This window comes from Scyliorhinus torazame, chromosome 2 (assembly GCF_047496885.1).
Source record: "Scyliorhinus torazame isolate Kashiwa2021f chromosome 2, sScyTor2.1, whole genome shotgun sequence".
Classification (NCBI taxonomy): Eukaryota; Metazoa; Chordata; class Chondrichthyes; order Carcharhiniformes; family Scyliorhinidae; genus Scyliorhinus; species Scyliorhinus torazame.
The window spans coordinates 385969706-385993207 of record NC_092708.1 but is presented as its reverse complement, the minus strand read 5'-3'; the positions used below and the strand labels follow the sequence as shown (position 1 = coordinate 385993207).

Genomic DNA, 23502 nt, shown 5'->3' with positions numbered 1-23502 from the left:
CCCAACCCCATACTTACACACACAAAATGACAGTGCTTCTATCTGTGTTGATGACAATTGGAAAGACATCCCAACTCTTCACTCAACACCCACCTGCTCACCAATAGATCTCTTGGACCATTGAGGCCCATCTCTGTTAGCCCTCAAGCAGGTTGTAATAAGTGGGAGTATCCACTCGCTTCCAGAAACTCAACCATTAAGACAGAGCGGAAACACAAATAATGGCAAATATTTCTAAATTTCAAATTCAAACAGAAGTCTGTTGAGGGAAGGTAATATCAATCAGATATACCAATGACAGGTAGGGTAAAGGCGACACAGTCCCAGATCATAGAATTTACAGTGCAGAAGGAGGCCATTCAGCCCATCGAGTCTGGAAAGAGCAGCCTACTTAAGCCCCATGCTTCCACCCTATCCCCTTTATTCCCATAACCGAGCAACCCCACCTAACCTTTATGGACACTAAGGGCAATTTAAAATGGCCAATCCACCTAACCTGCACATCTTTGGACTGTGGGAGGAAACCGGAGCACCCGGAGGAAACCCACGCACACACGGGGAGAACGTGCAGACTCCACACAGGCAGTGACCCAAGCCAGGAATCGAACCTGGGTCCCTGGAGCTGTGAAGCAACTGTGCTAGCCACAATGCTACCGCGCTGCCCTTATGATGCCCATAAGCTGTTTTCCCCTTTGAGGGGGAGAGCTGACTGGTGGTGGATTAACCTGAGGATCACCACACCTCAGGCGAGGGACAAGGTTGAGAAGGCGGGAGGGCCTTCATGACTAACCTCAGGCAGAACGGGAACTGAGCTTGTGCTGTCGGCCTCTCTCTGCGTCACGAACCAGCTGTCCAGCCAAGTGAGCTAAACCGGACCCTGGTTTAGAGGAACCAGTGACCGAATCATCTGCAAAGTGCCAGATCTTAAGAGCCACCTTTAGCCTTCAATCTCCAGGCTTTGCAGCGCTGTGCTTAGAAAATGTTTGAACAGTTGTTCAATGAGCATAATACCTACACAGCATCCAGTTTAGTTCCATTGAATGCGTAAGCCTGGACTTTAGTGAACCCGTTGTTGTAGAGTTTTCTGCAGGGAGGAAAGTACAAGTGAAAGTGATCATTCAGCAGTAAAACTTTTAAAATATTTGCAATCCTGTTTCGTGAAACATGAGCTCTGCGCGCTTGGCTCAGTTCTGATTACTGAGGTGGGGGAATATCATAGAATCTGAGGCCCGAACCTGCTGAAGAGTGACCATCACTCTTTAGGTCAGACTGCCACGCTACCACTTTTCCATGCCACACTAGAACTCCACAGTTATGTCTGGGACTTCCAATTCGGCTTCCTCGGAAATTCAGAATGTACCCTTGTCGTAGCGTCGGATCATCAGGGTAAGACAAGCCAAGACCCCCCATTTACGGCACCGGTATGTTCCACATTGAAAACCTAGGACATTTGAACAGGTTTTCAGTAGGTTATTTCATGAGTGTATGAGAGAATGGGGAAATGTGTGGGTGAATATATTGTTTCTGACCGTCTGGGGACCTGAAGTCTGGGCTATAGAAACGTTACAACACAGAGGGAAGTCGTGACCAGTAAAAATGAATAGAAACTCCAATTTTTTCTTTTAAATTTAGAGTACCCAATACATTTTTTCCAATGAAGGGGCAATTTAGCATGGCCAATTCACCTACCCTGCACATCTTTGGGTTGTGGGGGCGAAACCCACACAAACACGGGGAGAATGTGCAAACTCCACACAGACAGTGACCCAGAGCCGGGATCGAACCTGGGACCTCGGCGCAGTGAGGCAACAGGGCTAACCCACTGCGCCACCGCGCTGCCTCAAAAAATACATCGAAAGGAATGAATGAATAAGGTAGAACAGACTGAAAGGGAATCTGAGAAATAGAGACGCAAGCAGGATTAATAATTCAATGAATCAAAGTTATCATTGTTGGCCCCTCTATTTTAGTATACACTTATTGCACCAAGCACATCCCTCATGACCGCACAACGGCACAGTGGTTAGCACTGCTGCCTCACAGCTCCTGGGACCCAGTTTCAATTCCAGCCTTGGGTGACAGTGCAAAGGTTTGCACTTTCTCCCCGTGTGTGCGTGGATTTTCTCCGGGTGCTCTGATTTCCTCCCACAGTCCAAAGATGTGCCGGTGGATTGGCCATGATAAATTGCCCCATAGTGTTCAGGGATGGGCAGGTTAGGTGGGGCTATGTGGGGGGGTTACAGGGATAGGGCGGGAGCCTGGATGGGGTGCTCTTCCAGAGGGTTGGGCCAAATGACCTCCTTCTGCACTGTAGTGGTTCGATGATGATGTGGAGGATCATTAAGGATTTTAGTTATTTGATCACTGGTGGAAAAATCCAGATTCCACCTAATATACGGACTGCCTCTACACTGGTCGCTCAGCCTGACCCTACACTGACCCCACTTAACTTGACGCTGCACTGGTTCCCAATCTGATCTCACCCTGACGCTGCACTAACCTGTCACTCTGAACCCATCCTGACCCTGCACTGACCCGACACCCTGACCACAACCTGACCCTGCACTGACCTGTTACTCTGACCCCATCCTGACCCTGCACTGACCTGTCACTCTGACCCCATCCTGACCCTACACTGACCTGTCACTCTGACCCCATCATGACCCTGCACTGACCTGTCAATCTCACCCCATCCTGACCCTGCACTAACCTGTCACCATGACCCCGTCCTGACCCTGCACTGACCCCTCACCCTGACCCCATCCTGACCCTGCACTAACCTGTCACTCTGACCCCATGCTGACCCTGCACTGACCCCTCACCCTGACCCCTTCCTGACCCTGCACTGACCCCTCACCCTGACCCCATCCTGACCCTGCACTAACCTGTCACTCTGACCCCATGCTGACCTTGCACTAACCTGTCACTCTGACCCCATCCTGACCCTGCACTGACCTGTCACTCTGACCCCATCCTGACCCTGCACTGACCTGTCACTCTGACCCCATCCTGACCCTGCACTAACCTGTCACTCTGACCCCATCCTGACCCTGCACTGACCCGTCACTCTGACCCCATCCTGACCCTACACTGACCTGTCACTCTGACCCCATCCTGAACCTGCACTGACCTCTCACTCTGATCCCATCCTGACCCTGCACTATCCTGTCACTCTGACCCCATCCTGACCCTGCACTAACCAGTCACTCTGACCCCATCCTGACCCTGCACTGACCTGTCACTCTGACCCCATCCTGACCCTGCACTGACCCGTCACTCTGACCCCATCCTGACCCTGCACTAACCTGTCACTCTGACCCCATGCTGACCTTGCACTGACCCCTCACCCTGACCCCATCCTGACACTGCACTAACCTGTCACTCTGACCCCATGCTGTCCTTGCACTAACCTGTCACTCTGACCCCATCCTGACCCTGCACTGACCTGCCACTCTGACCCCAACCTGACCCTGCACTGACCCGTCACTCTGACCCCATCCTGACCCTACACTGACCTGTCACTCTGACCCCATCCTGACCCTGCACTGACCTCTCACTCTGATCCCATCCTGACCCTGCACTAACCTGTCACTCTGACCCCATGCTGACCCTGCACTAACCTGTCACTCTGACCCCATCCTGACCCTGCACTGACCTGTCACTCTGACCCCATCCTGACCTTGCACTAACCTGTCACTCTGACCCCATCCTGACCCTGCACTGACCTGTCACTCTGACCCCATCCTGACCCTGCACTGACCTGTCACTCTGACCCCATCCTGACCCTGCATTGACCCGTCACACTGACCCCATCCTTACCCTACACTGACCTGTCACACTGACCCCATCCTGACCCTGCACTGACCTCTCACTCTGACCCCATCCTGACCCTGCACTGACCTGTCACTCTGACCCCACCCTGACCTTGCACTAACCTGTCACTCTGACCCCATCCTGACCCTGCACTGACCTGTCACTCTGGCCCCATCCTGACCCTGCACTGACCTGTCATTCTGACCCCACCCTGACCTTGCACTAACCTGTCACTCTGACCCCATCCTGACCCTGCACTGACCTGTCACTCTGACCCCATCCTGACCCTGGACTAACCTGTCACTCTGACCCCATCCTGACCCTGGACTAACCTGTCACTCTGACCCCATCCTGACCTTGCACTGACCCGTCACTCTGACCTCATCCTGACCCTGCACTAACCTGTCACTCTGACCCCATGCTGACCCTGCACTAACCCGTCGCCCTGACCCCATCCTGACCCTGCACTAACCTGTCACTCTGACCCCATCCTGACCCTGGACTAACCTGTCACTCTGACCCCATCCTGACCTTGCACTGACCCGTCACTCTGACCTCATCCTGACCCTGCACTAACCATTCACTCTGACCCCATGCTGACCCTGCACTAACCCGTCGCCCTGACCCCATCCTGACCCTGCACTAACCTGTCACTCTGACCCCATCCTGACCCTGGACTAACCTGTCACTCTGACCCCATCCTGACCTTGCACTGACCCGTCACTCTGACCTCATCCTGACCCTGCACTAACCATTCACTCTGACCCCATCCTGACCCTGCACTGACCTGTCACTCTGACCCCACCCTGACCCTGCACTAACCTGTCACGCTGACCCCAGCCTGACCCTGCACTGACCTGTCACTCTGACCCCATCCTGACCCTGCACTAACCTGTCACCATGACCCCGTCCTGACCCTGCACTGACCCCTCACCATGACCCCATCCTGACCCTGCACTAACCTGTCACTCTGACCCCATGCTGACCCTGCACTGACCCCTCACCCTGACCCCTTCCTGACCCTGCACTGACCCCTCACCCTGACCCCATCCTGACCCTGCACTAACCTGTCACTCTGACCCCATGCTGACCTTGCACTAACCTGTCACTCTGACCCCATCCTGACCCTGCACTGACCTGTCACTCTGACCCCATCCTGACCCTGCACTAACCTGTCACTCTGACCCCATGCTGACCTTGCACTAACCTGTCACTCTGACCCCATCCTGACCCTGCACTGACCCGTCACTCTGACCCCATCCTGACCCTGCACTAACCTGTCACTCTGACCCCATGCTGACCTTGCACTGACCCCTCACCCTGACCCCTTCCTGACACTACACTAACCTGTCACTCTGACCCCATGCTGACCTTGCACTAACCTGTCACTCTGACCCCATCCTGACCCTGCACTGACCTGTCACTCTGACCCCATCCTGACCTTGCACTAACCTGTCACTCTGACCCCATCCTGACCCTGCACCGACCTGTCACTCTGACCCCATCCTGACCCTGCACTGACCTGTCACTCTGACCCCATCCTGACCCTGCACTGACCTGTCACTCTGACCCCACCCTGACCTTGCACTAACCTGTCACTCTGACCCCATCCTGACCCTGCACTAACCAGTCACTCTGACCCCACCCTGACCTTGCACTAACCTGTCACTCTGACCCCATCCTGACCCTGCACTAACCTGTCACTCTGACCCCATCCTGACCCTGCACTAACCTGTCACTCTGACCCCATCCTGACCCTGCACTGACCTGTCACTCCGACCCCATCCTGACCCTGCACTGACCTGTTACTCTGACCCCATCCTGACCCTGCACTAACTTGTCACTCTGACCCCATCCTGACCCTGCACTAACCTGTCACTCTGACCCCATCCTGACCCTGCACTAACCTGTCACTCTGACCCCATACTGACCCTGCACTAACCTATCACTCTGATCCCATCCTGACCCTGCACTGACCTGTCACTCTGACCCCATCCTGACCCTGCACTGACCTGTCACTCTGACCCCACCCTGACCCTGCACCGGCCCCTCACCCTGACCCCATCTGACCCTGCACTGGCCCCTCACCCTGACCCCATCCTGACCCTGCACTGACCTGTCACTCTGACCCCATCCTGACCCTGCACCGGCCCCTCACCCTGACCCCATCTGACCCTGCACTGGCCCCTCACCCTGACCCCATCCTGACCCTGCACTAACCTGTCACTCTGACCCCATCCTGACCCTGCACCGGCCCCTCACCCTAACCCCATCTGACCCCTATACTGGACCTGCATTGACCCCAACTTATGCTGCACTGACCCCTACCCTGATCCTGCACTGACCCCCTTGCCCAGCCCCCACCCTGACTCCTATCCTGACACTGCACTGGCCCCTAATTCAGAGCCCATCTTGACACTGTACTGGCCATTATCCGAGCCACTGTCCTGATTCTATACTGACCATATGTTGACCCCTATCCTGATGCATATCCTGATATCATTTTGACCCTATCCTGGCACTGCATTGAGCTCTTTCCTGGTCCCTTTCCTGAATCCTATCCTGACCTAGAACTGATCCCCCTCCTAACCCGTCAGTGCCACTTCTCCTGACATTACCTCACCTTAAACTTGGCAAAATGTTCTGTGCTCCATCAGCAAGTAGACTCCATGGCCTTTCCTGACTAATGCTGCAGCACACTCAAGGCTCATCAGGTTATGGAGCCGGAACAGAAAATAACTTGGCAAAGTTGCAAATGAGCTGAAAAAGACATGGATTGGGTTTCCTGGAAGAAGGGTCGGTTTCTCTGTTTCAGAAGCAGTTGAGTGCCCAGTCAGGCTTGGGCGCTGCCATGCTGACTTTGGCCTGCCAATTCTTCTCAGTGGTTTGGAGTTGGATGCCAGTTGGATGAACTAGAGTCAGCTGAGGTGGAAACAGACTGAAACAATCCACTCAGACAGAATGGCCTGCTCAACCTTTCCACAAATACACCATTTTTAATCCACCATCGTGCCCCTGACTGTCATCTCTGGCATCTCGGCCCTCCTCCAATTCTGGCCCCCCTGCCCATCGCTGATTTCCTTCGCCCCCTCCGTAGGCTGCCAAGCTTTCAGTCATCTAACCCTAAACTCTGGAATTCCCTCCCTAAACCTGTCCACCTCTTCCTTCTTTAAGACGCTCCTTTAAATCTACCTTGTTGACCAAGGTTCTGGTCACTCTTTTCCTGTTATTTGTCTCACGGGATCTGGGTGTCACTGGCAAGGCCAACATCTGTTGCCCATCCCTAATTGCCCTTGAACTGAGGGGCTTGCTCGACTATTTCAGAGGACATTTCAGAGTCAACCACATTGCTGTGGGTCTGGAGTCACATGTAGGCCAGACCGGGTAAGGACGGCAGATTTCCTCCTCTGAAGGACATCAGTGAACCAGATCGGTTTTTAGGACAATTGAAGATAGTTTCATGGCCACCATTCCTGAGACTAGTTTTGCAATTCCAGATACTTTGTTCATTGAATTTAAATTCACCAGCTGCCGTGGTGGGACTGGAATCTGTGTCCCCAGAACATTAATCTGGGCCTCTGGATTACTTGCCACCACATTAACACCACACCACCATGTCTTCAAATGACACCCCTCCCCCCCTCTTCTCCTAATAGCTCCTTATTTGGTTCAATATTAATTTGCTGCTGGTCGGACTGGAAGACTAATGAGTGGGTTAGATCAGGAGGAGAATCCATAGAATCTCTCCAGTGTGGAAGGAGGCCATTCGGCCCATTGAGTCTGCACCAACCCTCCAAAAGAGCATTCTACCCAGGCCCACTCCCCCACCCTATCCCTCTAATCCCGCGCATCTATCATGGCCAATCCACCGAACACATTTGGAGAAGTTAAGGAATGAAAGGGCTTGCTGAGCACAGTTAGACGGAGAAAGATCGGCAAGATAGAGTGGTCGTGGCAACAATTGAAGGAGAAGTTGAGGGTACAAAACAGAAGAGGTAGAAGATAAATCAGACGGGCGGAGAACAATGACATGTGAAACAAGGGAGGCTTGAACAAGGCAGAAACTAAGGAAGAGTAAAGATGATGCCAACAGCCCCAATAAGGCAATGATAATGAATGACTGTTTCTGTGCAATGCCTTAGAATACTTTACTTTGTAAATGGCGCTATATAAATACAAGTTTTTTACTGTGCCAACACAGTTCAATTGCCCATTAATTTGCACTTTTATCACTTTCAGACTATCCTGTGTACCCGCAATGGGGATAACTCGGATATCAAAACAGGGATATGATTTATAAATACACCAACCCTTCTTTGGAACTACAGATTTCTCACTGATATCTATCAGTCACTTCATCATTGAGAAGTCAAAATGCTGGCATTGTAACTGTCCTGTGGGAGCTCCTCTGCCACAGGGACCTCACGCATTCTACCTGTACTGATAAGCGTACCAACGTGAGCGCACTCTCCCAGACCAATATCCCCAGTATCGAGGCACTGGTCACATGTGACCAGCTGCGATGGCCCAGCCACATTGTCTGCATGTGCGACTCAAGACTCCCTAAAGAAGTCCTCTACTCCGAGCTCCGCAGTGGCAACCGATCCCTAAGAAGGAAGAGGAAATGCTACAATGACACTCTAAGAGACTCCCTAAATAAATGCAACATCCGCACCGACACATGGGAATCGCTTGCCTTAGAACGCACAAGCTGGAGGAGAAACATCCGTGAAGGTGCCAACCCCTTCGAGGGTCACCAAGTGGCGTGGAGGCCAAGGGTAAGCAGCGGACAGAGCGCGCGCATAAAATCCAGAGCGTCCCACCCACCCGCCTCAACAATCAGCGCCTGCCCCACCTGTGGCAGAGTGTGCGGCTCCAGGATTGGTCTATTCAGCCACCGCAGTACCCGTCCCCTGGAGTGGAAGCAGGTCTTCCTCGCCCCAGAGGGACTGCCGAAGAAGACGACAATGGGAGCTCCTTCACCACATGGACCTCCTTAACTTCCTGTCCAGACCCTTCGTGATCTTGAAAGCTTCCCTCAAATTTCCTCGTGACCTTCACTGTGGCTTCCCTTAATTAATCCACTGTCTCTTTGCTGCTCTTTTTTCTTTGTTCACTTCCCGTCTGAACTTTCTATATTCAGCCTGATTCTCAATTGTATTATCCACTTGACATCTATCAAATGCATACTTTTTCTCCTTAATTTTAATTTCTATCGTCAACCTGGGATGTCTAGATTTGTTTCTCTTACTTTCCTCCCTCTTGGGAATGTATCATGACTACAGTATTTCCTCTCCAGGAAGCCAGTTACAGTTCTACCTGACAATCTTTGATTTCAATTTATCTGGGACAGACTGTTCTCACCCCATTGAAATTGATCCTCCTGCAATTAATTTTGGCCCCAGTTTGCTGCTTCACCTTTTCCATAAATAACCTAAACGTATGATATAACAATCATTGTCCTCAATTACAGTGGAAAGAGCCAGAGGTGGAGAAGATCTCAAAAGCCGATTAAGCTGGCTTTTGGCAGGGGGCAAAGCACATGTGGCTGGGTCCTTACCCTCACCCCCTTCATTGAAACTGGCTTTGGAAATAACCTCAAGTCAGGCGCCATCTTTCTTGATCTCATGGTCTGGCCCACTGTTCTCCTTGTCAAAATCTCAAGAGTCCTCCCATGGGTTACTGACACCATTGAACTATTACTCTGAGACAGACAATTCAGGGGTTCTTGGGACATGAGACAAATGTCCAGAGGAACCACCCTCTGGGCTTCCCTAGGGATCAGTTCTACCCCAACACTTTTCAATCTCAAAGAACAAAGAACAAAGAAAAATTACAGCACAGGAACAGACCCTTCGGCCCTCCAAGCCTGCGCCGATCCAGATCCTCTATCTAAAACTGTTGCCTATTTTCTAAGGATCTGTATCCCTCTGCTCCCTGCCCATTCATGTATCTGTCTAGATGCATCTTAAATGACGCTATCGTGCCCGTCTCTACCACCTCCGCCGGCAATGCATTCCAGGCACCCACCACCCTCTGCGTAAAGAACTTTCCACGCATATCTCCCTTAAACGTTTCCCCTCTCACCTTGAATTCGTGACCCTTAGTAATTGAGTCCCCCACTCTGGGAAAAAGCTTCTTGCTATCCACCCTGTCTATACCTCTCATGATTTTGTAGACCTCAATGAGGTCCCCCCTCAACCTCCGTCTTTCTAATGAAAATAATCCTAATCTACTCAACCTCTCTTCATAGCTAGCGCCCTCCATATCAGGCAACATCCTGGTGAACCTCCTCTGCACCTTCTCCAAAGCATCCACATCCTTTTGGTAATGTGGCGACCAGAACTGTACGCAGTATTCCAAATGTGGCTAAACCAAAGTCTTATACAACTCAATATCAACGATCTGCCTCCAGCCCTGTCTCGGAAATTCATCTATGCTGGCGATATCTGCAGTGCCTCATGGACTGGGACAGTTTCTAAATCAGAGACAACATTAAACAATGATGTTGCAAAGCTGGCCAGTTTCTGAAAAACCTGGAGCCTTCAGCCCAGCAACAACAAAACAGTCTCCAGTATATTCCACCCCCAGCACCAAGAGGGAACTCAACACCTCCCTGAATGGCAAGAGACTAAAGCACGAACAACGTCTTGTTTATCTTGGTGTTACCCTTGATTGAGTACTAACATATATGAAAAACATCTGAACAAGACAGAGACAAAGATCAAAACGCAAAACAGCCTCCTCAGCAAACTTGCTCGCTCATCATGGGGTGCAGATGCTCAAACCTGCAGGACCTCAGCTCTTGCCATCTATTTAAATGCAGAGTCCCGTCTGGTACAACTCATCCTACACCAGTCTACATGACAGTGCGTATCATCTCAGGTATCCCCCGATCAACCCAACTCACCCGGTTCCCAGTCCTGAGCAAAAACCCAACCCCTCACGTTAGGAGAGAGATTGCAACAGGAAAGCCCCTGAAGAAGATTTACATCAACCCAAGGCTGCCGCTACACAAGGACCTTACCAATCCACCGGCTCACCTCCTATTATGCCAGCCTGTGTGGCTAAGACCACCGTGCCAAGCAATAATAAGAGGCCCTATGACAGGACGAATGGAACTAACATGCCACCATAAAAAACCACAGCCCGCCCAACTGGCTTCAACCTGCCACACCAACGTTGAGCATTCCTCAACTATTTCCCCACTGGCCAAGGCCTATCTGCAGCAAATCAGCACAAGTGGGGTCTTGTAGGAAACCCAGACGGCAGCTGTGATCCACCCCAATCAGAGATTAACATCATTGAGGACTGTCGCCTGGCAAGAATTCAGCAGAGGGCTCAGGGAGCTCCATTTAGCCGCTGCCTGGCTTGGTGATTACTGCACCAGCGAAAATAAAATTTTAGCCTCCTGACACGTGATACACTTGAACTACCTCATACCCCAGAACTATATTCCACCTCCAGCACCAAAAGGGAACTCAACACCTTCTTGAATGGCAAGAGATTAAAACACAAACAACGTCTTGTTTGTGTTGGTGTTTGCCTTCTTTCTCATTGGGTCAGAAATATACTGATCTGGAACATTCTCCTGAACACACTTCATAGACTTTCCCCCTTTCTGACCTTTATATTGTCACTACCCCACTCTTCATTAGAATATTTAGTTCCCCATGACAAGTCCTCTATAATTCAGTGGTGGGCCCGGGGACCACATGTGGCACATCGAGGTTCTGAATCCAGCCTATGAAACATTTTGTTGACTGTTGCCAACATGCAGAGTTGCTACATTCTGCTGGTTTCCATCCATGTAGCTTTTTTCCTCCCAGAAGGGTGAAGTGATGCACAGGTAAAGCAGGGATACATGGAGAGGTGCGTGCTGATTTCTCACAACATTGAATGTGAGAGCCATGCGCTCCCTCTGCATCCAAAGTGTAAATGTTTATTTTGTTTTTACCACTTGGAGTTGACGACTGTTATCATAGAACCATAGACTCCCTACAGTGCAGAAGGAGGCCATTCAGCCCATTGGGCTGCACCAACCATTCGAAAGAGCACTCTACCCATGTCCACTCTCCCTCCCACTCCGCCTTATCCCCGTAATCCCACAACCGAACCAGCACATCATTGGACACTAAAGGGCAATTGATCATGGCCAATCCACCTAACCTGCACATCTTTGGACTGTGGGAGGAAACCGGAGCACCCGGAGGAAACCCACGCAGACACGGGAAGAACGTGCAAACTCCACACAGTCACCCGAGGCCTGTGTCCTTGGTGCTGTGAGGCAGCAGTGCTAACCACTGTGCCACCGGACTGCCCTTCTTTGCGTGCAGCTCACTAACCTTATTTACCGCACTCTACACTTTCACATATAATTTAATTTCGACCTTTTTTAATTCATTCCTACTCTGACCCCATCTAATATACTATTTCTTACTCTGGCGCGATCTGTCTCTCCCAGTTCTTTGCCAACTTGTTTTATCTTTGGTAATATTTCTTTGTCTGCACAATTTAAACCCTCTCCAATCACGAGCAAACAATCCCACAAGGATATTCACCATGAGTTCCCTCATTATCATCCTCCCTTCACCTTGCATCTGAAACACTCACAAATAGGGCCAATGTTTATTGGGGGCTGCACTTGGAGCATGAAAGTCTATAAAGTAACAGGAAATGCTATAAATTCTTCACTTAACCTCCTGGAGTTAGGTAAATTTCAAAGGGCGGAACTTTGACTTGAGACGACGGTGTAAAACCCGGCTGTGACTGTTGATGTGATTTATCAGTGACGATCCGCCCATTGCGGTGGGGAGAGGGGAGGAGAGGGGGGGCTTGGACTACTGGGTCCATTGGCCCCGTCCTTCATTTTGGAATATCGGGATCTCCCCAAGTCAGGAGGGGTGTATGACAGGCTGTAAATCTGACATTGCGAGTGTTCTGCTAATTCTCAAACTTCAAACGACCGATGAGAGACTTCTGCCCTCACCTTGCAGAATTTCATCTAACCTGCACGACCAATACAGCCTGTTCTATACAGAGATCCCCAGCCTAGGGCACAGGACCCTTCCTATTTGATGCTCGTAAACTATCTGTCCTGGTTATGTATCACCCCCCCTCCCCCACCCCCCCTACACCCCCAGCAGTAAAGTGATTCTTCAACCACACGATGCTCTACTTACAGAGTTAGTGATTCATTGGATAACCCACCAAAGGCATTTGCAGGGATGGTTGAAATGAAAGGATTGTCAGCGATCTCTCTGTAAAAGAGAATAACGTAAACAGTGCTCACTCAAAGCTGCCCAGAGCAGATCCAAAATAAGCAAACCATCAGATCGAGTTTGAATCCTTAACGGCAGAAAATGAATGTGAGTTTGGAATGAGCTGATCATTCACTGTGTCCTTTAGGAAGATTCGGAACCGTCACAGATTCAGGGATGAGAACGTTACGCAGAATATGCGGCACAGAATCAGGAAATTCAGGGCAAATAGCCCATGCTGGTATTTACTCTCCACACAAGCCTCTTCCCAGCCATTTTTGTCTCATCCTATCAGTATATCCCTCTTTCCTTTCTCCATCCTGTCAATATCTAGCTTCCCCTCAAACAGATCCTTGTTTTTATTCACCTCAACTGCTCCCTGTGGGCGCGAGTCCCACATTCCAACCACCCTCTGTGCAACGTAGTTTCTCTTGAATTCCGATTGGATTTAATAGTGAAATCAAGAATCAGGTAGCACAGTCATGGAGAAAGTTTGGAGTCCGGAATTCTAGTGGGATTTCTGACGTGGATGATCAAGGGCGATCCAACTGAGGTGTTGAAATGATTAAAAGATTTGATAGGGTAGGGCGATCGAATCACTCATCGGGAGGCCCACTGACTCTGCGAGAGAAACTATTTTCTCTGATCCCAAACAAGGGTCCTTAAAAACTAGAGGTGTACAGGGGTGACATGAAGAATTGCTTCTTCACACAAAGAGCAGGGGAAAATGTGGAACTCACGATCTCATAAAGGTCTTGAAATACATTGAAAATTCTAAGACTGAAGTTGAGAGATTTTTTTGTTGAGTGAGGGTATTAAGGGATGTTCACAGAATAATACAGTGCACAAGAGGCCATTCAGCCCATCGAGTCTGCGCCGTCCCTTGTAAAAGGCACCCTACCTAAGCCTATCCCCGTAACCCCATCTAACCTATTTTTTGGACACTGCGGGTAATTTATCACGGCCAGTCAACCTAACCTGCACATCTTTGGACTGTGGGAGGAAACCGGAGCACCCGGAGGAAACCCACGCAGACACGGGGAGGACGTGCAGACTCCGCACAGACAGTGACCCAAGCTGGGAATCGAACCTGGGACCCTGGGGCTGTGAAGCAATTGTGCTACCCACTATGCTACCGTGCTGCCTTTAGCGTGTCTTTAAAATAAGACCCTGACAGGGTCAATGTGGAAAGGATGTTTCCTCTTGTGGGTGAATCGAGTTCAAGGAGCCACTGTTTAAAAATAAGGGGTGGCCCGTTTGAAACAGAGATGAGTGGAAATTCTTTCTCTCTGAGGGCTGGGAGTCTTTGGAACACTCTTCCTCAAAAGGCGATAGAAGTAGAGTCTTTGAATACTTTTAAGGCAGAGGTGGATAGATTCTTGACTAACAATGGGTTGGCAGGGCTAGCCGGGAATGTGAGGTTAAAATCAGACAATAATCTTATTCAATATTTGGGATTCTTCATCCCAAACCCACCAGTTTCCCGGTTAATCCCCTGGTTTGTCCACAGGCCGGTGATCGGGAATGAATGAAGGCAAATAGTCAATCGTGAATTTTAAACCTCAGGGAAAACACTATGGTTCAAGGGAACAATGCTTCCAGAGAAAAACAATGATGTCTACTTGCAGAAGGAATTGGTTATACTTTAGAAGTTGAACATTTTGTAGCGCAGTGGGGGAAGAACAGGGAGCGTAGGACGAATTGGATAACTTGTTTAAAAGGCCACTGCAGATGCAATGAGCTAAATGGTCTCCTTCTATGTTGTATTATTTTGTAAGTGCACATTCACATAGCTTAAAGTATGTTTTAAGAGAAGCCAGCAAAAAAGATTTGTTTTAAAGTCATTAAACATGGGAAACCAAAGAAATAGTACCAGTGTGTTAACACTGGAAATACAAGAAGATTCACATTTACCTTCCTTTAAATCCCACTTCTAATCCGTCTTCCTCAAACAGGGCTCAGGTGGCTGGACAGCTGACCTCTGATGCAGCGAGGCCAACAGCGCGGGTTCAATTCCCTCCCCGGCTGAGGTTATTCATGAAGGCCCCGCCGGCATTCTCGCCCTCACCTGCGGCGTGGTGACCCTCAGGTTAAAGCAACACCAGTCAGCTCTCCCCCTCAAAAGGGAAAGTGGTCCTTTGTGGGACTGTGGCGACTTTAGTCTACTTATCTACTGGGGCAGACGTTAGCACAGTGGCTAGGACTGTTGCTTCACAGCGCCAGGGTCCCAGGTTCGATTCCCGGCTTGGGTCACTGTCTGTGCGGAGTCTGCACGTTCTCCCGGTGCCTGCGTGGGTTTCCTCCGGGTGCTCCGGTTTCCTCCCACAAGTCCCGAAAGACGGGCTGTTGGGTGAATTGGACATTCTGAATTCTCCCCCCGTGTACCCGAACAGGAGCCGGAACATGGCGACCAGGGGATTTTCACAGTAACCATTGCAGCGTTAATGTAAGCCTATCTGTGACAATAAAAATTATTAGGACTCATCAAAAAGTTGCATTAATTTAAAGACCTTTCTTGGTTCACCCCTCCTCATATTGTGGATGAAGCCCTGAAATTTTCAGTTTTTAATGATGGAGGGAGATATCTTGGTTTTAAGACAGCATTAATTACTCAAGCCCTCCGATAGTCAAACATCTACCAGTATATTCGGAGGAGTGTATAATGAAATGACATCCATGCCGAGTTTGAAGGGCTCCCAAAAGCTTGATTTTAACTTTATTTTGATAGTAAGGAATTTTGAGTGAAATTATAGAGTTGGATAAACACAGATTCCATCCAGTTATTATTCTATAGTCGGCATAGAACTCCGGCTCCCAACACTTCCTTTCAATCCTATTGTATAGTAACCCTAATCCAAGCAAAACATTTAAGTATACAATGCTGTTCTAAGCAGAGGTCTTAATCCTTTTCAACTCTCCTGTTTTGCTAACGAAATTAAGTTAAACCCACTGCCAGGTTTCAGTCATTGTACGGGGCTGTGTTTTAGCAGGCTGACTGCTCTGGACAAGCTAGATCTTTGTTCAATGTTTCAGTTTCTTTTTCCATTGCTACTGACCTGCTGAATAAATTAATACCTGGCGTGAGGTCCAAGAGATTTGGAAGCTGTCCAGTTTCACCGTTAGTCGATGTGGTCTGGGTCCGAGAGACGAGAGTCACACTGGCAAACCAAAGGGGGGCCCTTTGTCGACTCTGCCCCACGCACATTGATCCTCATTGCTCTGCTGGACTGGATTTGACAGCACTGCTCCTCGGGAAATCTCGGACACTTGCGCCCTCAGCCATCTTTATTGATCCTTAGCTTGATGGCTGCCCCTTTAGAACATACAGTGCAGAAGGAGGCCATTCGGCCCATCGAGTCTGCACTTAAGCCATCACGTCCACCCTATCCCCGTAACCCAATAAATCCTCCTGACTGTTTTGGACACTAAGAGCAATTTATTATGGCCAATTCACCTAACCTGCTCATCTTTGGACTGTGGGAGGAAACCGGAGCACCCAGAGGAAACCCACGCACACACGGGGAGAACGTGCAGACTCCGCACAGAGAGTAACCCAAGCCGGGAATCGAACCTGGGACCCTGGCGCTGTGAAGCCACAGTGCTAGCTACTTGTGCTACTGTGCTGCCCCAATGACAGTGACCCAAGGGCGGCACGGTAGCACAGTGGTCAGCACTGTTGCTTCACAGCTCCAGGGTCCCAGGTTCGATTCCCGGCTTGAGTCACTGTCTGTGCGGAGTCTGCACCTTCTCCCCGTGTCTGCGTGGGTTTCCTCCGGCTGCTCCGGTTTCCTCCCACAAATCCCGAAAGACGTGCTGTTAGGTGAATTGGACATTCTGATTTCTCCCTCTGTGTACCCGAACAGGTGCCGGAATGTGGCGACTAGGAGATTGTCACAGTAACTTCATTGCAGTGTTAACGTACTTGTGACACTAATAAAGATTATTATAAACAACCTTTTAATCCTGCACCACCAACCTCAATGGCCAATGAGTGGTGATATCCGTCCTTACAATTGATCTTGGATATTCAAATTAGGTTGACTGTTAACACCAGTTGGGGTTTGATGCACGATCAATAACCTCAGAAACGAGATTGGAGACAATTGAAGGCTTTAATACGCTAGATGTTTCCCCCAGCAGCGCAGGTACAGAAGGAAGCTGCTGGGGCAGCACGGGCTCTTATACCCCGCCTTGCAAGGCGGAGCTAACATGCAAGCTTATCCAATGGGAACAAGTACATTCTCCACCAATGGTATTCCGGCATTACTAGGTACCATAATCCTCCTCACACAGACTACCACATTCACCCCCTGTTAAAGAGTCCGGCAAGGGTTGTGGCTTTGTATTACAACATGGTAGAAGTGGTAGAAGTTATAGTTATGAAGGTACCGTACAGCTTTTTGCCTCATTACAACTTATAACTATTTATAACAGTAATGTACATTTCAAAAGGAAGCAATTAGTCGATCAGGGGCCCTGGTTGTTCTCTGCGATCGTCGTAGCTTTGGTGGTGATGTCAGTGGAGGTTCAGGCGTCTGTGACTCAGGGAGCGTGGTTTTGGCTTCTGTGGCAGCTTCATCACCCCAAGTCGTGGCCGGTGGAAGGGCCGACTGGCCTGGGAAGGGGGCAGCTGTGGGGTGCGCCGGTGGGCAGGGCCTAGATGGGGCAGGTGAAAGAACCGATCCACCTGGGAAGGGGGCGGCTGTGGGGTGCGCCGGTGGGAGGGAGGGTGGGGCTGGTGGCGGGTGTGTGTGTGGGGATCCAGCAGGCGCCAGGTCCCGTAGGGAGACCGTATCCTGTTGGCCGTCGGAGTACGCCACGTAAGCGTACTGAGGGTTAGCGTGGAGGAGATGGACCCTCTCGACCAATGGGTCCGATTTGTGCACCCGCACGTGTTTTTGGAGCAGGACGGGTCCCATAGCTGCCAGCCAGGTTGGGAGCGAGGTCCCAGAGGAGGACTTCCGAGGGAAGACAAGGAGATATTCGTGAGGTGTTTGGTTGGTCGTGGTACACAGCAGTGACCGGATGGAGTGGAGGGCATCCGGGAGGACTTCCTGTCAGCGGAAGACTGGGAGATTCCTGGACCGCAGGGCCAGTAGGACGGTCTTCCAGACCGTTCCGTTCTCCCTCTCTACCTGTCCATTTCCCCGGGGGTTGTAACTGGTCGTCCTGCTCGAGGCAATGCCCTTGCTGAGCAGGAATTGACGCAGTTCGTCGCTCATAAAGGAGGACCCCCTATCGCTGTGTATGTAGACGGGGAAATCGAACAGGGTAAAGATACTGTGGTGGGCTTTTATGATGGTGGTTGCGGTCATGTCGGGGCAGGGGATGGCGAAAGGGAACCGGGAGTACTCGTCAATCACGTTCAGGAAGTACGTGTTGCGGTCGGTGGAGGGGAGTGGGCCTTTGAAATCCAGACTGAGGCGTTCAAAGGGACGGGAAGCCTTTATCAGGTGCGCTTTCTCTGACCTGTAGAAGTGCGGCTTGCACTCCGTGCAGATTTGGCAATTCCTGGTGGCTGTCCTGACCTCCTCGATGGAGTAGGGCAGATTGCGGGTCTTGATGAAGTGGAAAAATCGAGTGATCCCTGTCGTGTTGCGTGTTCCGATGCACAAATGATCCAACACGGCTGTAGATGGTACAACTCTGTTTTATTGTATAAACAACGGTAACAACTAACTGCTGGCTTGGGTACGTGCTTCACCAGCTAACCTGTGGACCCAGACCTATCACTATCTTAGTGAGGCACTCAGCACATGGACTATGTCTGAGTGGCACGCTGGGAGCTCTGTGCTCTGAGCTATCTCCTGGTAGAATGAGCGGGAACTGTGGTGTTCCCTGTTTTATAGTGTGTGTGCTCTCACTGGTGATTGGCTGCGATGTTATGTGTGTGCTGGTTGGTCCAACTGCCTGCCCATCAGTGTGTGTGTGATTGCACCGTGATATGCTGTTGTGGATATCATGACAACCCCTGGGTGGCAGAGGTCCTCATGGAGAGCTCGGAGGCGGTCCACTTGTGCATTGGCACATGTGCCACGGGATAGGGCATCAGGAGGCTTGGTTAGCTTCCCGGGACGATACAAGATCTCATAGTTGTAGGTGGAGAGTTCGATCCTCCACCGTAAGATCTTGTCGTTTTTTATCTTGCCCCTCTGTGCATTATCGAACATGAAAGCAACCAACCGTTGGTCAGTGAGGAGAGTGAATCTCCTGCCGGCCAGGTAATGCCTCCAATGTCGCACAGTTTCTACTATGGCCTGGGCCTCCTTTTCGACTGAGAAATGGCGGATATCGGAGGTGTGGAGGGTGCGTGAGAAGAAGGCCACGGGCCCGCTTGATTGAGGGTGGCGGCCAGAGCTACGTCGGATGCGTCGCTCTTGACCTGGAAGGGGAGGGACTCGTCGATGGCGTGCATCGTGGCCTTTGCAATGTCTGCTTTGATGCGGCTGAAGGCCTGACGGACCTCTATCGACAGGGGAAAAACTGTGGATTGGATTAGGGGACGGACCTTGTCCGCATAGTTGGGGACTCACTGGGCATAGTAAGAAAAAAAGCCTAGGCAGCGCTTCAGGGCCTTGGAGCAGTGAGGGAGGGGGAACTCCATAAGGGGGTGCATGCGTTCAGTGTTGGGGCCTATAACTCCATTTCGCACTACGTAGCCGACGATGGCTAGGCGATCGGTGCTAAACACACAGTTATCCTTGTTATATGTAAGGTTAAGGATTTTTGCGGTTTGGAGGAATTTTCGGAGGTTGATGTCGTGGTCCTGCTGGTCATGGCCACAGATGGTGACGTTATCGAGGTACGGGAATGTGGCCCGTAAACCGTACCAGTCAACCATTCGTTCCATCTCTCGCTGGAAGACCGAGACCCCGTTAGTGATACCGAAGGGAACCCTTAAGAAGTGGTAGAGCCGCCCATCTGCTTCGAAGGCAGTATATTTGCGGTCACTAGTGCAGATGGGGAGCTGGTGGTAGGCGGACTTAAGATCCACCATGGAGAAGACCTTGTAATGCGCGATCCTGTTGACCAGGTCGGATATGCGGGGGAGAGGGTACGCGTCCAGCTGCGTAAACCTGTTGATGGTCTGACTGGAGTCGATGACCATCCTATGCTTCTCCCCGGTCTTTACCACCACTACTTGAGCTCTCCAGGGACTGTTGCTAGCTTCAATGACACCTTCCTTCAGTTACCGTTGGACCTCTGACCTAATAAAGATCCGGTCCTGGGCACTGTACCGTCTTCTCCTGGTGGCGACAGGTTTGCAATCCGGGGTGAGGTTCGCAAACAGGGAGGGCGGATCGACCTTGTGGGTTGCGAGGCTGCAGACAGTGAGGGGGGTATAGGGCCGCCGAATTTGAACGTTAGACTTTGGAGGTTACACTGAAAATCCAATCCCAGGAGTGTGGCCGCGCAGAGGTGGGGAAGGACGTAGAGTCGGTAGTTTTTGAACTCCCTTCCTTGGACTGTGAGGTTAGCTATACAAAACTCCTTGATCTCTACTGAGTGAGATCCGGAGGCCAGGGCGCTTTTTTGATTAACGTGGTGGACGGGGAGAAAACAGCGTCTTACCGTTTCGGGGTGTATGAAGCTCTCCGTGCTCCCAGAGTCGATTAGGCAGGACGTTTCAAGCTCATTGATAAGCATCGTCGTCGTAGCAGTCGATAGTGCTCGGGGCCGAGACTGGTCCAGGGTCACCGAGGCTACTCGTGGCAGCAGTTGAATGTTCTCTTCGGGCAGTGTGTGGTCAGCCGAGCTGGGGTCTTGGGAGTCCATCCAAGATGGCGGCGCCCATTGGTCGCACATGGGCTGGGGGTGCACAGAATGGCGGCGCCCATCCATCGCACGTGGCGTCCGCGGGACAAGATGGTGGCGCCCAGAGGCTGCACGTGGCCCTGGAGGAGGAAGATGGCGGCATCCGCTGGCCGCACGGGGACCGTGGAGAGGATTGTGGTGGCGGTCCGCATTCGCCACCGGAGACCGCAGTGACCACCCGGGCCTGGCATACCGGCGCAAAGTGGCCCTTTCTACCGGATCCCTTGCAGGTGGATGAGTGGGCCGGACAGCGCTGCCGGGGGTGCTTGGCCTGCCCGCAAAAATAGCAGCAGGGCCCCCGGGGTGGCCAGGCTGTCTTGCAGCACAAGCTTGTGGGGGGATGGGAGATGTCTCGGTCGGCCCCGGGGGGGGGGGCGGGGGGGGGTTCCACGCTGCCCAGGGGGCTGCCGCGCGGTGGGGGACGTAAGCGCGGGCATTTCGGGAGGCCACATCCAGGGAGCCGGCAAGGGGCCGTGCCTCCTTGAGGCCTAGGGCGTCTTTCTCCAGCCATCGCTGGCGGATTTGGGAGGACAGCATACCTGCAACGAAAGCGTCCCGGATCAAAAGGTCTGTGTGGTCGCTCGCCAAAACTTGCGGGCAGCTGCAGTTTCTCCCCAACACCAGGAGCGCACGGTAGAATTCTTCCAGCGATTCCCCAGGGATTTGTCGCCTCGTCGCTAGCAGATGTCAGGCGTAGACCTGGTTTACCGTCTGAATATAATGTCCTTTCAGCAACTCCATTGCTGCATCGAAGTCGTCCGCGTCCTCGATGAGGGTGTAAATTTCTGGGCTCACCCTCGAGTGCAGGACTTGCAGTTTCTGTTCTCCCGTGGGTGTGTTTTCGGCCGTTCCGAGATATCCGTTAAAACACGCCAGCCAGTGCTTGAAGGTTGCCGCTGAGTTTGCCGCGTGGTAGCTGATTTGCAGACACTCTGGCTTGATTCGGAGCTCCATCCTTTCAAATCTAGCGTATTAAATTGATGCACAATCAATAACCTCAGAAACGAGATTGGAGACAATTGAAGGCTTTAATACGCTAGATGTTTCCCCCAGCAGCGCAGGTACAGAAGGAAGCTGCTGGGGCAGCACGGGCTCTTATAACCCGCCTTGCAAGGCGGAGCTAACATGCAAGCTTATCTAATGGGAACAGGTACATTCTCCACCAATGGTATTCCGGCATTACTAGGTACCGTAATCCTCCTAACACAGACTACCACAGGATTAACTCACCTCAAACTGCTTGGGCTCTAATCACAGTCCACACCTTCTCTGGATTCACATGAGTGGAAATCCTGCTGCTAAGGTTAGCCCTCGTGCTGGTGTTACGTTAACACTGGATGAGTTCATACACAAGTCAGGTAAGAGATTGTAGATTGTGGCTGTGGCATTTGCAATTCTTTACTTTGAACCCTTTCCAAGTGCAATGCAAAACTTGGCATGAACAGTGTCTGGACTGATATACTCACACATAATTCTTTTATATTAGAAACATTTTAAAGGATATAAATATATCGATATATTAATGATTTTATTGGGAGTTTGGAGTGGCCTCTTTTCCCTTACTTTCGCTCTGCGAAGGACTCCAAAGAAAATTAACCGCGAAGATTTTGTAATTGACAAGAAGTTGTATAAAATTCCCACAGGATGGGGGAGGTTGTGGGATCTCCTGCTTCCTGGTGTAACTCTGGAGCAAGATCGGCGGGAATCCAGAAAAAACAGGCCTCTGCATCACTTCTCCAAGGTTGGGGGAAGTCCCTGTGCAAATTCCATTCCACTGGTATCGACCTCTTTTTATTTCAAACAGTGCTGAATTTGCCACATTTCACTAAATGACGGTATGGAGTGAATTTCATTCAGACCTCGATGGGGCAGGAGGAGGTCACTTAACACTCGAGCCTGTTCCACCATTCAATGAGATCATGGCTGACCTGTGATCTAACTCCACATCCCTGCCTTTGCCACAGTGATGCCTGAGTGATGTAGAAGGGCATTAACCTTTCAGTGCTGGGGCAGTGACCATGAATTGACCAACATGTGCAACTGCCCTGTGTTTAGATTGTCAGTGATGCCATTGCCCATGAGGGACTAGAATGTGTGGTTCATGACATGTTAGCACTGTTGCATTTCCTGCTTTGTACATACGTGTTTGCCATGACTAATACCAGGATTCCGACAGAGTTGATCATGTGTGTTGGCGTGCCCACTTTGTGTCAATACTTTGCATTCCATATCAACCACCAATATCTAAAGTCCCCAAGTGATCATCAGTCGGAACATAGGAGCAGGAGTAGGCCATTCGGCCCCTTGAGCCTGGTACGCTATACAATTAAATCACGGCTGATCGATAACGAAGGCATTGAGCCAACAGATTAGAAGACCACCAAGAGGGGGAGACTCCACCAGTAATGCAGAGGACTAAGTGGATACTTCTGACCAAATCCGTCCAAACTGGACACTGTGCAGGGGGTGAAACTAGTCTCCACCAGCAGTGTGAACCAGGTTAGGGGTGAATTGGCAGACAGTTTTTCACTGCGCTCAATCTTTACATTGAAGTTCAGAGAGCACAATGGTTCAAACTTGTTTTGAAGACATGTTTCCTCGTCTCAATGTCAAA

At 50.9% G+C, this 23502-nt stretch overlaps 1 protein-coding gene across 1 annotated transcript in view; it reads right to left on the bottom strand.

The window, feature by feature from the left end:
- The window catches only part of tshr (thyroid stimulating hormone receptor), a 113962-nt gene that overhangs the window by 20592 nt on the left and 69868 nt on the right, over window positions 1-23502 (bottom strand). The window contains exons 6-7 of the mRNA XM_072495002.1: window positions 12996-13073; window positions 1016-1084 (exon numbers count right to left, since the gene is read on the bottom strand). Of these exons, the coding sequence (XP_072351103.1) occupies window positions 1016-1084; window positions 12996-13073 (147 nt within the window). The remainder of the gene's footprint in view (window positions 1-1015; window positions 1085-12995; window positions 13074-23502) is intronic.